This window comes from Leopardus geoffroyi, chromosome D1 (assembly GCF_018350155.1).
Source record: "Leopardus geoffroyi isolate Oge1 chromosome D1, O.geoffroyi_Oge1_pat1.0, whole genome shotgun sequence".
Taxonomy (NCBI): domain Eukaryota; kingdom Metazoa; phylum Chordata; class Mammalia; order Carnivora; family Felidae; genus Leopardus; species Leopardus geoffroyi.
Genome location: NC_059329.1, coordinates 21,266,164 through 21,283,012, shown reverse-complemented (window position 1 = coordinate 21,283,012; position 16,849 = coordinate 21,266,164). Strand labels below are relative to the sequence as shown.

Sequence of the window (16,849 nt, the reverse complement as noted above, 5' to 3'; positions counted from 1 at the left end):
CATTATTCTATGGTCCAAAGAGATATATGGCCAATAAATCAGAAGACCCTCAGTAAGGAATGGACAATAAAATTTTAGAAACCATATTTCATTCTGAATTTATAACCTGTTCCATAGAATACTGTAATTATCCTTCACTTTCCATGAAGTTTTCATTAAAACTTATAATATACCCATATTAATAATGGTCTTGGGAATGAAGACCAATAGCTATACTCACATTTGTAGGGAACCAGGTAGGGTAAGTAGAGATAAAATAATGAGTTGTAATCAAGTTAGGAAGAAGGAATAGAGTGTAAAATGATGAGAAAGGAAAGTTTTCTGTGACTCTATTCTTTTGGGAAGGCCCTAGAAATAGTATGTGGATGACAGGATTTCTCTTGATAGAATAAAATCTTAAGTTATTTGATATTTAAAAAGTTAAATTCACAGGACTGGTAGACCTGGGAACAATAAAATCACCCCTGCTTTTTGGTGGCTTTCATATGTTACTCCCGTATGGATTTTGAAGTACGGTAATCTCAAACCGCAGCTAGAACAATGGCAATTTGAAAGAACTATTTGGTCTATGGCCATAACACCCTGACTGCGCCCAATCTTGTCTGAATGCGCTATTTGGTGAATAAATGAAATGGTGACAGTGTCTTTTCTGTAGTGGAATGTTGGGTTGTTTTTCTTTTGAGAAAACGGCAAATTGATGAACACTCAAAAATCCTTAATATGTTGCATGGAGTGACAACTTAAACATTTTCTAAGATAATTTTAAAAACGTTCACTATTTTACTTTTTCCAATCTCTACTCACTATTTAGGTATTTTGAAAGTTAGCATAGCTAGATTGTTGGCTTGATTGTTTTTGAGGCATTTGGCATTGCTAAATCCATGACCTGTGGTTTTAAATGACCACTCATTTCCCATGTTGTGACCCCAATATTAATATGCTTGATTTTCACTATTTATATAAAAAAAGGGGTCACGAGTGGAGTTTTTATTTTGCTTTTGTTTTACTGTGTTGATAAAATTGTTTTCCATACTGGAAGAAAAGTTTATGGCTGTGGTATTTGGGATCCTTTGAAGACATTGTAGACTGCATTCACTCTTCATGTATTTTATTGCTCTTTTGAGGTGGACCAAAGAGTGGATTTAAAAGTCATTGATCTTTCATATGGTGAGATTCAAATACAAATGACTTCTGTTCCAATTTCAGGAAAAGAAAATCCTTTATTTAAAATTAGATCCCATTCTTTCAGATTATTTTGGAAATTATTAATAAAAAAGCAGATAAAAAGACATTGTAAAATTTAAGGTGCTAAAGTTTTAAGAAGCAAATTAGTTTTTTAGTTAATGCATTTATAAGTACTATGAAACTATTTGGACCTCTTTCAAAGAGAGGAATATGTCAGAGGAAACAAGTCAGGTGTTTTACATGCACAGCATAGGATTATCCTTTGTAGTTTTTTTATTCTGTGTGTTACATGAAATGTGATAAAAGAAGTTTTGAGAGACAGAATAATTCTATTGAAGTTGTCACAGCTGAGAGTCAAATAAGTAAGCCATAGGATTCACCTCTGCCTGTGTATTAGGAAGGAGATTTTTTTTTCCTAATTTGTGTGCAAGTTTGGAGTTTCTGAGTTATAACATATAAAAATGGTCCTCTTAGTTAAATCATAAGGAAAATTTTCAGATTACATGCTAAATTTGTTTCATGTAAATTTTCTGTAAGTGACCTACTGTTGTTACTCAGGATTAGGTTTGGAATGAGCATGACTAGGGTGTGCTGTGGTTAAGAATTGATGAAAACGAGAAGTAAAAGGGGTTTTGAGTTCTATATCCCTTTAATTCCTGAACCCCAGCTTTGTTGAACCCACTCTTCTTTATAATGCCTCCCTACACACACACACACACACACACACACACACACACTCACACATGCACTCAGTGTATTCAAACCTTATAGTTTATGAGATTTCTGCCTAACATCTATTGCATGGCATGTGACCCACTTTGAATCTTTGCAAGAACATTCAGGTACATGGTTCCTGTTTCTGGCTCCAGTGAGGCAGGGCTGAGTAGGAAATACTACTGAATCCTGCAAAAGGAAATGATTATTGCTTCAATTATTCATTTAATTATGTAAAAGCAACAACAGCAAACATGTTTATACCTGCTAAGTGTCTGGCAATGTGTGCAATATGCAATATGTCACAACTGTAAATAAGGTAGAAAGATAGATAGATTTTTCATATAACAACACAGTAGGGTTACATGCTACACATGGATAGAATCTAAAATCAGTCTTGTATAGTCAAAATTATTATTGAAAATTGATTGTGGTGAATCCGTGTCTGTGTTGGGGGCAGTCATGGTATTTTTCTGGAAGTCTGATGCAGTTGGTTTTTCTCTCTAGCATTGGGATATTTCTATGTATATTCAGCTGAGCACCAGATGAAGTAGTAAATGAAACACCAGGGCTCTGTGGTAAAAAAAAAAAAATGTATATTTGAACATTAAAATCACTTTCACTGTGGGGAAGTTTTACATTCTAAGACAGAGACTCCTATCTTCAGCGAGGGGGATGGCTGGTGGAATCCAGTGGGCGGCTTAAAGTCTCCCTATGACATAAAGTTGAATAGACACACTTTATTAATATAGAGAATGTGCAGGGTGTTATGATTGTTCTGGAAGTAGTGTTACTGTTTTCTCCATGCTGTTACATCTGTGTGTCCATGTGGTCCTCAGGGAAGTGCTGGGAGGTCAGTAGGGAAGGGGATCCAGTTTCTATCTCATTGATGATGGAACTGATTCTCAGAGATTTCATGGCTTGTTCTGAATCACAATTTATAAATGGTAGAAGCTGAGTCGAGGACCTAGATGTTTTGATTCTAAATCTATCAGCTTTTTAAAAATCATGTAAAATTTACCATTCTTTTAAAGCCATGAAAACACGAACAGTGGTTTTAGTTAACTAAGATGTTTCAGAACACAAATAACAGCCAAGTACTCAAAGGAGAAAATATCCAGAAAGTGTCTTTCACATTTCATTGACAATACAGATTGGTTCACACAGAAGAAACCAACAGAGGCCAAATAACACTTACAAAGTAATCCAGACCAGTCCAGGGCAGAGACAATCTCTTTACCACACTTGAAGAATTTTTACTAGTGTCTGAGGGAAGAGGAAGATCAATGTACAAACCCACTGTATAGATTTGTAGAAAGTTATTTGTCATTATATTTAGGGTAATGGTAATGAGGGTATAGTTCTCATTCCATATTATATGATTTCATTTTCTTAACCTTTTCTAGTTTCTTCATATAGTCTTTTTATTTTTAAAGAACTTCTTCAGGCATTGTTTTTAATAGCTCCGTGATGAAAAGAATTTGGGAATATAGATATGGAAATATTTAGGCATAGAGAAAATGAAGAAAAGACATAAGTAGGCAAATCACAGGAAAGCAAATTGGAAAGGTTTACAAATTTATGAATGAATGCTCAACCCCATTAATATTTAGTGGAATACAATTTAGAAGTGCTAGGAGAATAAATATAGTTTCATAAATTACCCGTGGGAATATGAATTGCAATAGTCTTTGAGAAATCCAATATATAAACATACATATTAAAATGAAAGACAATATTCTGGGAACTTATCTCATTGAAATACAGTTACTGTCATATAAAGATTTTTGCATAATAGTGATAACATTGATTTTATTGTAAAAAACTGGAAGATAGTGAATTTCCATCAGTATGGAGTGGGTGGATGAGTTTTGATATATCTACAGCATACAACATTAAAGTGATTCCAATGAAATCTTTTTTAATGTTTATTTTTGAGGCAGAGAAAGACAGAGCATGAATGGGGGAGGGTCAAAGAGAGGGAGACACAGAATCTGAAGCAGGCTCCAGGCTCTGAGCTGTCAGCACAGAACCCAACGCATGGCTTGAACTCACAGACTGTGAGATCATGACCTGAGCCGAAGTCGGATGCCACCCAGGAACCCCTCAATGAAATATTTTCAAATGGCAAAAGCAATAGGTCAACAAAATGTTTCTTTGTAAATACAGGACATAGCTCTTATGAATGCATTTGAATGTATGAGCAGGTAGAGAACAGTGGGAGGGGATGTGCTGAACAAATGTCAGTGATGAGTTCAGGAGAGCTGTACATGGAAAGGGAGTGCTGAGAAAAAGAAAAGAGGAATCTGGGGAAATGGCACATTACAGTAGTATGTCGGGAATCTGTCTCCTCACCTGCACAAAAGTTGCACTTACAGAATTTGTCTGATTTGTCTTGGAACTCTGGAGTCTATAGAAGGTTTACAATTGCCAGGAAAGGCTTGGATGGTAAATTCCAGTTATATTTGATCAATTTCAGCACTTAGTACAGTAGAAGCTGACATCCTTTACTTTTCAGCCTTGTGGCAGGCAGCCATTCATGTCTCCAGAATCAGCTTGCTTATAACTTAGGTGAGCCAGAGTAGGTAGATAAGACACTGTGCTCCAAATAATGGGGAATCATGCTCTGATTGATGATTGCTGCTTCAGATTTCTGAAGTGCAGATAAAAAAGTGAGCAGTATTTATTGTTGCACTGCCCCACTGTGACAAGCCCCTTCTCCTCTTGCTGAATTGACTTCCGGTACATTTAAAGGCCAGTGCTTTATTTTCCCTTTTTGTTTTTCTTTTTTCATCCTTTGGGAGCCAGGCATTAAAAACTAGGTCTTAAAAAAAACACTAGAAATTTCTTTCTTTTTTTTTTTAATATAATTTATTGTCAAATTGGCTAACATACAGTGTGTAAAGTGTGCTCTTGGTTTTTGGGGTAGATTCCCGTAAAACCTAGGACTTTCAAAAGCAACTGTATATGCAAGAGAAATTAGAAAGTCACTGCACATGTACAGGGAGAAGTGCAAGGTCTGAAAATCCTGAAAAGCCCTTAACACCTCAGGCTGATCCTTGGGACAGATATACTCTACAGCAATTAAAACAAGCAAACAAACAAACAAACAAACAAACAAACAAGTAAACCCTGGTGAAGGGAGAAGATTTGATTTCTAGAGTTACCATATTATTAGATTCATATGTTCAGTTTTCAACAAGAAATCACAAGATATACAATGAAACAAAGTATGGACCCTTCAAAGGAAAAAATAAATCAGTAGAAACTGTCTCTGAAAAAGATTTCATGGCAGATCTACAGACAAAGACCTTAAAATAACTGTTTAAAGAGGCTGAAATATCTATAGGAAGATGTGTAGAGAGTCAATTAATTTATAAACATAATGGAAATATCAGTAAAGAAATAGAAAATCTAAAAATAAGTCAAAAAAGAAATTCTGAAGCTGAAAATTGCAATAACTGCAATGAAAAGTTAGGTAGAGACGTGTCTGACTCTTGATTTTGGCTTAGGTCATGATCTCATGGTTCATGGGATCAAGCCCCGCATTGGGCTCACACCTAGACACAACACAGCTAAAATCATACTCAATGGTGAAAAACTTAAGAGCTTTCACCCTAAGATGAAGAACAAGATAAGATTGCGAACAAGATAAAGATGCTCATTCATACCACTTTTATTCAACATAGTACTGGAAGTCCTAGCAATGGCAATCAGACAAGAAAAAAGAATATAAAGGCATCCAAATTGGTAAGGATGAAGCAAAACTTTCACTATTTGCAGATGACATGATACTCTATGTAGAAAACCCAAAAGACTCCACTGAAAAACTACTAGAACTGATAAATGAATTCAGTAAGGTTGCAGGATACAGAATCAATGTACAGAAATCTGTTGCATTTCTATACACTACTAGTGAAGCAACAGAAAGGGAAATTAAGAAAGCAATACCATTTACAATTATCAAAAATAATGAAGTATCTAGGAATCAACTTAACAAAGGAGGTGAAAGGCCTATACTCTGAGAACTATAAAACATCAATGAAAGAAATTGAAGATAACACAAATAAATAAAAAGATATTCCATACTCATGGGTTAGAAGAAAAATATTCTTAAAATGTCCATTCTACCAAAAAAAAATCTACACATTTAATGCAATCATATCAAAATACCAACAGCATTTTTCACAGGACTAGGGCAAATAATCTTAAAATTTGCATGGAACTGCAAAAGAAAGACCCCAAACAGCTAAGACAATCTTGAAAAAGAAAAACAAATCTGGAGGGGTCACAATTCCAGATTTCAAATTATACTACAAAGTTATAGTAATCAAAACAGGATGGTACTGGTACAAAAATAGACATGTAGATCAATTGAAGAGGATCTAAAACTCAGAAACAAACCAATGATGGTATGGTCAATTAATCTTTGACAAAAAAGGCAAGAATATGCAATGAGAAAAAGATAGTCTTCAACAAATGGTGTTGGGAAAACACTCAAAAACCAAATAACCCAGTTAAAAAATGGTCAGAAGACATGAACAGACATTTCTCCGAAGAAGAAATACAGATGGCCAACAGACAGATGAAAAGATGCTCACCATCACTCATCATCAGGGAAATGCAAATCAAAATCACAATGAGATATCACCTCACACCTGTCAGAATAGCTAAAACTAAAAAATAATAATAATAAAGAGCAAGTGTTGGCAAGGATATGGAGCAAAAGGAACCCTCTTGCACTGTTGGTGGGAATGCAAACTAGTGCGGCCACTGTGAAAAACAACACAGAGGTTCCTCAAAAAGTTAAAAATAGAGCTATCATATGATCCAGCAATTCCACTACTGGGTATTTACTCAAAAAATACAAAAACACTAATTTGAAAGATATATACATCCCTATGCTTATTGCAGCATCATTTAAAATAGCCAAATTATGGAAGCAGCCCAGTGTCTATCAGCAGATGAATGGTTAAAGAAGATGTGGTGTATATATATAATAGAATGTTACTCAGCCCTAAAAAAAAAATGAAATCTTGCCATTTGTAGCAACATGGATGGAGAGAGTGATTATGATATTAAGCAAAATAAGTCAGTCAGAGAAAGACAAATGCCACATGGTTTCATTCAAATGTGGAATTTAAGAAACAAAGAAAGAAAGAGAGAGACAAATCAAGAAACAGACTCTTAACTATAGAGAACAAATTGATGGTTGCCAGAAGGGAGATGGGGTGGAGGATGGGTGAAATAGGTGAAGGAGATTAAAGAGTACATTTATCATGATGAGCACTGAGTAATGTACAGACGTGTTGAATTGCTGTATTGTACACCTGAAACTAGTGTACCATTGTATGTTAACTATACTGGAATTAAAATTTTAAACTTAATAAAAAAGCTTTACAGAGACAAAGAAACCATACTTAATGGGAGATTCAATAGAGCAAGAAGATATAATGGTTATAAACATTTACAAACGTAGTAATGGACCATGAAAACATATGCAATCCAAACTGGCAGAACTGGCCTCTAAAATAGACAGTTTTAGTAATAGTTGAAGAGTTCATTGTCTCATCCTCAATAATAGATAGCACAACCAGACATAAGATAAGGAAGGAAATGGAGGCCTTAAATAACATAATAAACTAAGTAAACTTATCAGACATATATAAAACATAGACCCAACAACAGCAGAATACACATTCCTCAAATGCACACCGGATATTTTCCAGAATAGCCATAAGTTAAGCTACGAATTGAATCTCAGTGTAAAAGAGAAATGTCATAGAAGGTGTCTCCTCTGACTACATGGAATAAAGTTAGAAATCAGTAACATAAGGAAAACAGGAAAATGCACAAACTTGTGGAAATTAAACAACATTCCCTTAAAGAAACCAATGGATCAGAGAAGAAATCACATGGAATTTGAAATGTTTGTTTATTTAATTTAAATTTCAGTTAACATACTGTACAATATTGGTTTGAAGAGTAGAATTCAGTGATTCATCACTTACATACAACACCTAGTGCTCATCACAAGTGCCTTCCTTAATACTCATCACCCATCTAGTACATCCCCCTACCCACCTCCCTCCATCAACCTTCAGTTTGTTTTCTATCATTAAGAGTCTCTTGTGGTTTCTTTCCTTCTCTTCTCTTTAAATATGAGTGAAAACAAAGCCACAACATACCAAACTTATGGGATGCAACAAAAGCAGTGGTTAGGGGGACATTTGTAGCTATGCAAGCTTACGTTAAAAATCAAGAAAGATCTCAAATCAATGACCTTACTTTACAGCTTAAGGAAGTAGGAAAACAAGAGAAAACTAAACACAAATCTAGCAAGAGAAAGGAAATAAAGACTAGAGCAGATATAAATAAAACAGAATAGAAAAGCAAAGGAGGTGAAAGGCCTATGCTCTGAGAACTATAAAACATCAATGAAAGAAATTGAAGATGATACAAATAAATAGAAAGATACTCCATACTCATGGATTAGAAGAAAAATACTCTTAAAATGTCTATTCTACCAAAAAAAAAAAAAAAACTACACATTTAATGCAATCCTATCAAAATACCAACAGCATTTATCACAGAACTGGGGCAAATATCTTAAAATTTGCATGGAACCTCAAAAGACCCCAAAAAGCCAAGACAATCTTGAAAAAGAAAAACAAATCTGGAGGTATCACAAACAGAATAGAAAACTGACAAAACTGTAGCTAGTTAGACTAAGCAAAAAGATAGTAGAGTCAAGTAAATCATATCAGAACAATATATTGTTGACAAGAACAAAACGATCATGAACAATATTTCCTGGCTCAATAAATAAAATGAATAAAATTAAATAAAAATAATAAAATGTCTACCTTATTTCTGCTGAGAAAAGATTTTCTACTCCTTCTCAGCTTTCTTCTCTCTATCACTTTCCCCTTGTCCCATAATAGATACCTATAATTTGTTGTAGGGACTGAAATAAGGAGTTGCACTATACTTTTTCCTCATTTCCTTTATATTTTATATCTATAAAGCATGTTAAATGCAGAATGGAACTACCACAATTGCTTGCTTATAGAATATCCAATGGAACTATGGTTTATATTTGAACAGATTTCAATTTAAATAATTTATGATGAAAGGATGTTACAGGGCAAGTTTTTCAGAATGGACCAACTATATCCACTAACTTTATCACCCAGTTACACCTTACACTTTTAGTGTGGATCTGTGTTAAAATCCTCACCCACAATCAGGGAAATTCAGATACTGATTGGACATTTGATAGTATAAGGCATTTTTATTTTAATTTAAGTGTAAAATAGTGTTATTATAATTTTAATAAATATTTATCTTTTGGAAATGCATACTAAAATGTGATACCTGGGATTTTCTCCAAAATAGCCCAGTTGAGGCGGGGGTTCAATAATCATGGTAGAGATAAATAGGATTGACTATGAGTTGATATTTTTTTCATTTATTAATGGGTTCAGGATAGTAAACTGTAATTTGCTCTCAACTCTTGTATATGTATGACATTTTTCATAGAATTTAAAATTTTTAAAAATGTCAAAGAAAACATCAGAAATGATGATCTAGATATTACTACCACTTCTATTGAAATAAAAAGTATTATAAGTGAGAACTATGAGCCATTATATGCCAACAAATTGAATAACATAGATGAAATGGAAAAATTCCTGAAAATTCAAAGCCTACCATGATGTAATCATGAAGAAACAGAAAATCTTAATAAACCTCTAACTAGTAAGAATATTGAATCAGTAGATAAAAATCTCCCACTAAGGAAAAGTCCTGGACTTCATAGCTTTCCTGGTCAATTCTACCAAACATTTATGGAAGAACTACCACCAGTCCTTTTGAAGCTTTTTCAAAAATTGAAGAGAATGGCACATTTTCCAGCTCAGCCTTTGAGGCCACCATTACCCCAATGCCAAAGGCAGATATACACACTACAGGAAAAGAAATCTATGGACCAATAACCTTAATGAACATTAATGCAAATATCCTCAACAAAATACTAGCAAATCAAATTCAGCAGCATGTTTAAAGGATTACATACCATGACAAAGTAGGATTATTCCTGGAATGCGAAGGTGGTTCATCATATGAAAACTAATCAAAGTAATATACCACATTAATAAAATGAAAGAAATACACACACACACACACACACACACACAATCATGCCAATTGATTCAGAAAAAGCATTGAACCAAATTAAGCATTCTTTCATGATAAAAATTTTCAAACAAATTAAGACTAGAAGGAAACTATCTCAACAGAACAAAAGCTGTATTTAAAAAACCCAGGGTACGTTATACTCAATGGTGAAATCTGGGAGCTTTTCCTTGAAGTTCAGGGTCAAGAGAAGGGCACTTAATTCTCACAGTTTCTATGCAACACAGCACTGGAATTTCTAGGCAGGATATTAGGCAAGAAATAGAAATGAAAAGTATCCAAATTGAAAAGAAGTAAAATTATCTCTCTTCATGAATGTTAGGATCTTATATGTAAAACATTCTAAAGAGTCCATAAAAATAAATAAATAAATAAATAAATAAATAAATAAATAAATAAAACCACAAGTGAACTTAGGAAAGTAGCAGGATGCAAAGTTAGCATACAAAAATCAGTTGCCTTGGGGCGCCTGGGTGGCGCAGTCGGTTAAGCGTCCGACTTCAGCCAGGTCACGATCTCGCGGTCCGTGAGTTCGAGCCCCGCGTCGGGCTCTGGGCTGATGGCTCAGAGCTTGGAGCCTGTTTCCGATTCTGTGTCTCCCTCTCTCTCTGCCCCTCCCCCGTTCATGCTCTGTCTCTCTCTGTCCCAAAAATGAATAAATGTTGAAAAAAAAATTAAAAAAAAAAAAAATCAGTTGCCTTTATATATAATAGCAATGAATAATCCTTAAGTGCAATTAAGAAAACAGTTCCATTTAAAGCAGCATCAAATAGAATCAAATACTTAACCAAGGAGATATAGACTTGTAAAATGAAAACTAAAAAATATTGATGAAAGAAAATAGAGAAGACATAAATAAATGGAAACATACTCCACGTTCATGGATTGAAAAACTTAATATTGTTGTTTTGTTTTGTTTTGTTGTGAGACAGAGAACGAGCAGGGGAGGACAGAGAGAGAGGGAGACACAGAATCTGAAGCAGGCTCCAGGCTCCGAGCTGTCAGCACAGAACCCGACGCGGGGCTCGAACTCACAGGCTGTGAGATCATGACCTGAGCTGAAGTCGGACGCTTAATCAACTGAGCCACTCAGGCGCCCCAAAAAACTTAATATTGTTAACATAAATACTACTCAGGGGCACCTGAGTGGCTCAGTTGTTTGAGCATCTGACGCTTGATTTCAGGTCATGATCCCAGGATCATGGGATTGAGCCCCAATTCAGGCTCCACACTGGAGCCTGCCTATGATTTTCTCTCTCTCTCCTTCTTCCCCTCACACTCACTCACTTTCTCTCTGTAAAAAAATAAATAAATAAACAGATATTAATACTACCCAAAGTGATTTACAGATTCAACACAAATTCCAATGCCCTTTTTTGCAGAAATAGAAAACCCCATCCAAAATTCATATGGAAACACAAAGGGCCCTAATAGCCAAAACACTCTTGAAAAAGAGTAAAGCACCAAGACTCACACTTCCTGATTACAAAACTTACTACAAAGCTATAGTAACCAAGAGAGTGCGGGCTTGGCATAAAGATAAACAGAAAGACCAAGGGAATAAATACAAAAACTCAGATATAAAATTTTGCATAAAAGGAAGATTTTCTTGGATATGACACCAAAAGCAAAGGCAACCAAAGCAAAGATAGATAAATGGGATTACATCAAATAAAAAGCTTCTGCAGAGCAAAGGAAGCAATCAGCAAAATGAAAAGACAACCTATGGAATGGGAGAAAATGTTTGTAAACCATGCATCTGATAAAAAGTTATCCAAAATGTGTAAGGAACACCTAAAACTCAAAAGTAACAGCAACCACACAAAAAAGAGTCTGCTAAAAAACATGGGCAATGGACCCGAATACACATTTCTAAAAAGAAAACATACAAGTGGCCAAAAAGTATATTAAAAGATGCTCAACATCACTGATTGCCAGAGAAATGCAAATGAAAACCACAGTGAGATACCACCTCACATCTGTTTAAAGGCTAGTATCAAAAAGACAATAGATAAGCATTGGTGAGTTTGTGAAGAAAAGAGAATCCTTGTACAGTGTTGGTTAAGATATACAAAGTTTCCTTTATGCAAGGTGAATAAGTTCTGGAGATCTAATGTGCACCAATATCACTATAGCTAATAATTTATTTCCTACTTTTAAATTTGCTAAGAGGGTAGATCTTAAATATTCTCACTGCAAAAAAAAAGGTAACTATGTGAGGTGATAGATATTTTAATTAATTTGGGGGAATTATTTGACAATGTTTACACTTATAAACTCCAGTCAAATATCTTAATTTTTTTATGTTTATTTATTTTTGAGAGAGAGAGAGACAGAGTGTGAGTGGGAGAGGGGCAGAAAGAGAAGGAGACACAGAATCTGAAGCAGGCTCCAGGCTGTCAGCACAGAGCCTGAGGCGGGGCTCAAACTCATGAGCCGTGAAATCATGACCTGAGCCAAAGTGGGACGCGTAAGTGACTGAGCCATCCAGGTGCCCCTCAAGTCATATATCTTAAATATATAAAGTTATTAATTTTCAATTATACCCTGTAAAGATGGGGAAGAAAGAAAAAAATAGCTTCGACTCAATTTCTTCTTTGGTTTTACTGAGGCTGAATCATGGCATGGAGGGGGGGGGGTACCTTTTGCTTATTTTTTTAAAGCAGGCCCCATGCCTACCGTGGAGTCCAAGGCAGGGCTTGAACTCACAACACTGAGATCAAGACCCAAGCTGAAATCAAGAATCGGACATTCAACCACCTGAGCCACCCAGGTGCCCCTGAATCACAGTTTTAAGACATCATTTTATGAAAAATTTCAGTTGCCCAAGATAATGGAGAACAATTGAAAGTTCTTGAACTAGGGAATGACAGATCTGTGCTTTCAGAGGTCATTCTAACAGCAGTGTGGATGGTTAAGTAAGAGGGCGTGTGTGGAAATGCTAGAAAATAGAAAAGCCACTATGGTTCCGTAGGAGAGTTAAGTTAAAACCTAACCACTGCCTCAATTATGGTGGTGGCTGAAGGAAAGGCATGGATGTCATTGGGTGGCAGACTCTGTGGCTTAGCATTTGGGTTTTGTGGAAAATATTTTGAAGCTTTGAGAACATCACTTTCAGAAAAATTTGAGTTCCTACTCTGTACACTGTACTGTACTTAACAAATAAGACAAAAATTATTCTTACAGAAGTTATAATTATTGAAGAACAGGAGAATTAAAGGGAAGAATGATGAGTGTTATGATGGAGGTTGTTTCAAAATTTATGAGAACCTATATAAGCTGACGTTAATGACTATCTACCGTGGGATAGTCAGTGTTCTAGCCATTTTACTTACATTTTTTCATCTAATGATTAGAACAATTTAATGAAAGCGATGCCATTTTTTTTTTACCATTTCTATTTTACAAAGATAAACCAGAGGAAGAACGAGATTAAGTAATTTGCCTGGGGTATGATTAGTAAGAGTGGAGGTAGGATTTATACACATGCTCTAACTCTGTAGCCCCTGTTTGTGTGTGTGTGATGAGAAGAAATAGATGACCTCAGTTATTGAAATGTCACAAAAGTCTCAGGAGGATGGTCAGGTACAAATTTCCAGTATGTATTTTAAAAAAAGAAACCTTAGAAGGGATACATGGCATTAAAATTATTTTAGACATATCCCAGGAAGAGACAGTTGACCTGAGATGCTCCATCTTGAAAATTTTCAGATAAAGAAATAAAGAATCTTAGAGGCAGAATGCCTGCAGAAAAATTTCCATTTAGGATATGGGAAGAAAGAGGGAAATGTATAATTGATTTCCCTTCAGAGATGAAGATGACAGAGAGATGGGAGTTCATTTTGGGCTTTGTCTTGGGAGACACAATCCCATGAGTGATGAGAAACCTTGAGTTAATTTTGAGTCCCTGAAGAACTAAAGACAGATGCATGGTGGAGGGTGTAAATACAATCCTCTTATTTCCCTTTATGCATAGAATCTATTCCCAAGGGGAAATGACTGTGCAAGCTTCTATTCTGTTTATAACCACGTGCAGTGTATCATTAAACTCACATTCAGTCATGTGTACCTTATCAAATGGCAAATGAGTTAATAGTGAAGACTATTTTTCTCTGTTGTTTGAGAGAACTCAAAGTCATAATCAGAAATTATGATCTGTAGCTCGGAAAGGTTTCTAGGACGTATCTGAAGTTACACCTATGCAATATCCTCTTACAATCAAAGGGCACAAAGCCTCAGAACCTGAAATTGCCTTTCCAGGACTGCTGGGGTAAACAAACAATAAGGAAGCACCAGGATATTCTTGCCTAAGAAGGGTGAGTGTTTGAATTCCATTTATATGAATGTCCCTCTTGTTGTAAGATGGAAATCCAAAGATCTAACATATGCCACTTTCATTTTTACTTTGTGCAGTTCTTAGATTCAAGTGAGGAAGAATCTGTTCAAAGGGAGATCAGGAACGTTTAGAGACTTAAGGAGTGCAGGGATACAATATCTCCATCAATAAGTTCCTTCTCCATGGATAGAACTCTCACTTTTCTGGATTTGTGGATTTATTCTGTGACATGAGGCAGTAACTTAACCTGTCCTAGACTCTGGTCCCTTAGTTTTGGATAGAAACCATGTTCTTGGACACCTGGGTGGCTTAGTCAGTTAAGCGTCTGACTTTAGCTCAGGTCATGATCTCACAATTTATGAGTCCAAGCCCCATGTTGGGCTCTGTGCTGACAGCTCAGAGCCTGGACTCTGCTTCAGATTCTGTGTCTCCCTCTTTCTCTGCCCTTCCCTTGCTGGTGCTGTTTCTCTCTCTCTCTCTCTCTCTCTCTCTCTCTCTCTCTCTCTCTCTCTCAAAAAAAATAAACAAGCATTAAAAATTAAAAAAAGAGGGGCGCCTGGGTGGCTCAGTTGGTTGAGCATCCGACTTCGGCTCAGGTCACGATCTCATGGTCCGTGAGTTCGGCCCCGCGTCGGGCTCTGGGCTGATGGCTCGGAGCCTGGAGCCTGTTTCGGATTCTGTGTCTCCCTCTCTCTCTGCCCCTCCCCCGTTCATGCTCTGTCTCTCTCTGTCTCAAAAATAAAATAAAAACATTAAAAAAAATTAAAAAAAGAAAAAAGAAAGAAACGATGTTCTCGGTTCCCACCACATAAGGTCTAATATGGATTAGAGACCAGCAAATATCCTAAGATCTCTACCTCCATATTTATTTAATGGGAGTCTTAAGTGAATGAAGAAATGGGGGGATAAGAGAAGGATAATTATGTCCTGGTCCATCCTTTTTCTCCCTTCTCCCTTGGTTTTTCCAGCAGTTGTGTTTGCATATGGCAGCACTGGACTTCCCTCTTTAGGCTAAATTGCGATACTCTTTGCTATATTTAGCTTATAAACCTCTAATAAAGGAGAAGTTAGTGTTTCTCAGTATCATGATAGAGGTAAAGACAGATTTTATTGATCTAGATTTGGTTAGTCTCAGATAGTCCCAGCCTATATTCCCTCTTTTAGGATGCAATATTGTGGGAAGTGGTGGGTTTTCATCTAATGTAACCCTGTTTTTCTGTGCTCACAGATCCCCTTGGAGAAGAATGGCTCCTACAAATGCCTCTTTTGTGACTGAATTTATGCTGGTAGGGCTAACAGACCTACCAGATCTCCAGCTCCCCCTGTTCTGCCTGTTTCTAGTCATGTATGTGGTCACTGTGTTAGGAAATTTGGGCCTGATGACTCTAATTGGGCTGAATTCACACCTACATATCCCCATGTACTTTTTCCTCTCCAATTTGTCCTTCATAGACCTCTGTTATGCTTCTGTGTTTACACCCAAAATGCTGATTAATTTCACATCAAAGAAGAATATTATCTCCTATAGGGGGTGCATGACCCAATTCTACTTTTTTTGTTTTTTTATCATTTCTGAATGCTATGTGCTGACATCAATGGCCTATGATCGCTATATGGCCATCTGTAACCCACTTTTGTATAATGTTGTCATGTGCCCTAAAGTGTGTTCCAGCCTTATGCTTGGTTCATATTTGATGGCATTTTCGGGTGCTATGGCCCACACAGGATGCATGCTGAGACTGACCTTCTGTGATGCAAACACCATCAACCATTATTTGTGTGACATCCTCCCCCTTCTCCAGCTCTCCTGCACAAGCACCTACGTGAATGAGCTGGTGGTTTTCATCGTGGTGGGCATCAACATCATTGTGCCCAGTGTCACCATCTTTCTGTCTTATGGTTGCATCCTTTCCAGCATCCTCCGCATCAGCTCCACTGAGGGCAGGTCCAAAGCGTTCAGCACCTGCAGTTCCCACATAATTGCTGTTTCCTTGTTCTTTGGATCAGGTGCATTTACATATCTCAAACCGTCGTCTGCTCTGTCTATGCATAAGGGGAAAATCTCTTCTGTCTTTTATACCAGTGTGGTTCCCATGATGAACCCTTTAATCTACAGCTTGAGAAACAAAGATGTTAAAACTGCTCTGAGAAAAACCTTCAGTAGGAGAAGGTTTTGGTCAGAATCAGTGTCCCTGTGCAGGTAGTAATAGGACTGGTATATTCTGTTTCTTTTATCACAGTAGTTTAGGCAGAGCCTTCATGTCCTATATCTTTGTTACCATGATGAAGGAAATTGGAGTCTTCTCTCAATTTGTTTCCAATTTTTAAATTGTATAATTTCCTTCCTCACCAGTTTTGCAATTTCTACTCTTTTACACCATTTTAACTATTTAACATTAATGAATAAGCTTATCTCTG

General features: G+C 36.3%; 1 protein-coding gene across 1 annotated transcript; it reads left to right on the top strand.

The window, feature by feature from the left end:
- Positions 1-13,650: 13,650 nt before the first annotated feature.
- On the top strand, positions 13,651-16,635 carry LOC123602218 (olfactory receptor 145-like). The gene is made up of 2 exons (XM_045486565.1): positions 13,651-13,661; positions 15,672-16,635. The coding sequence occupies exons 1-2, from the start codon at positions 13,651-13,653 to the stop codon at positions 16,633-16,635; spliced, it is 975 nt and encodes a 324-aa protein (XP_045342521.1).
- Positions 16,636-16,849: the final 214 nt, after the last annotated feature.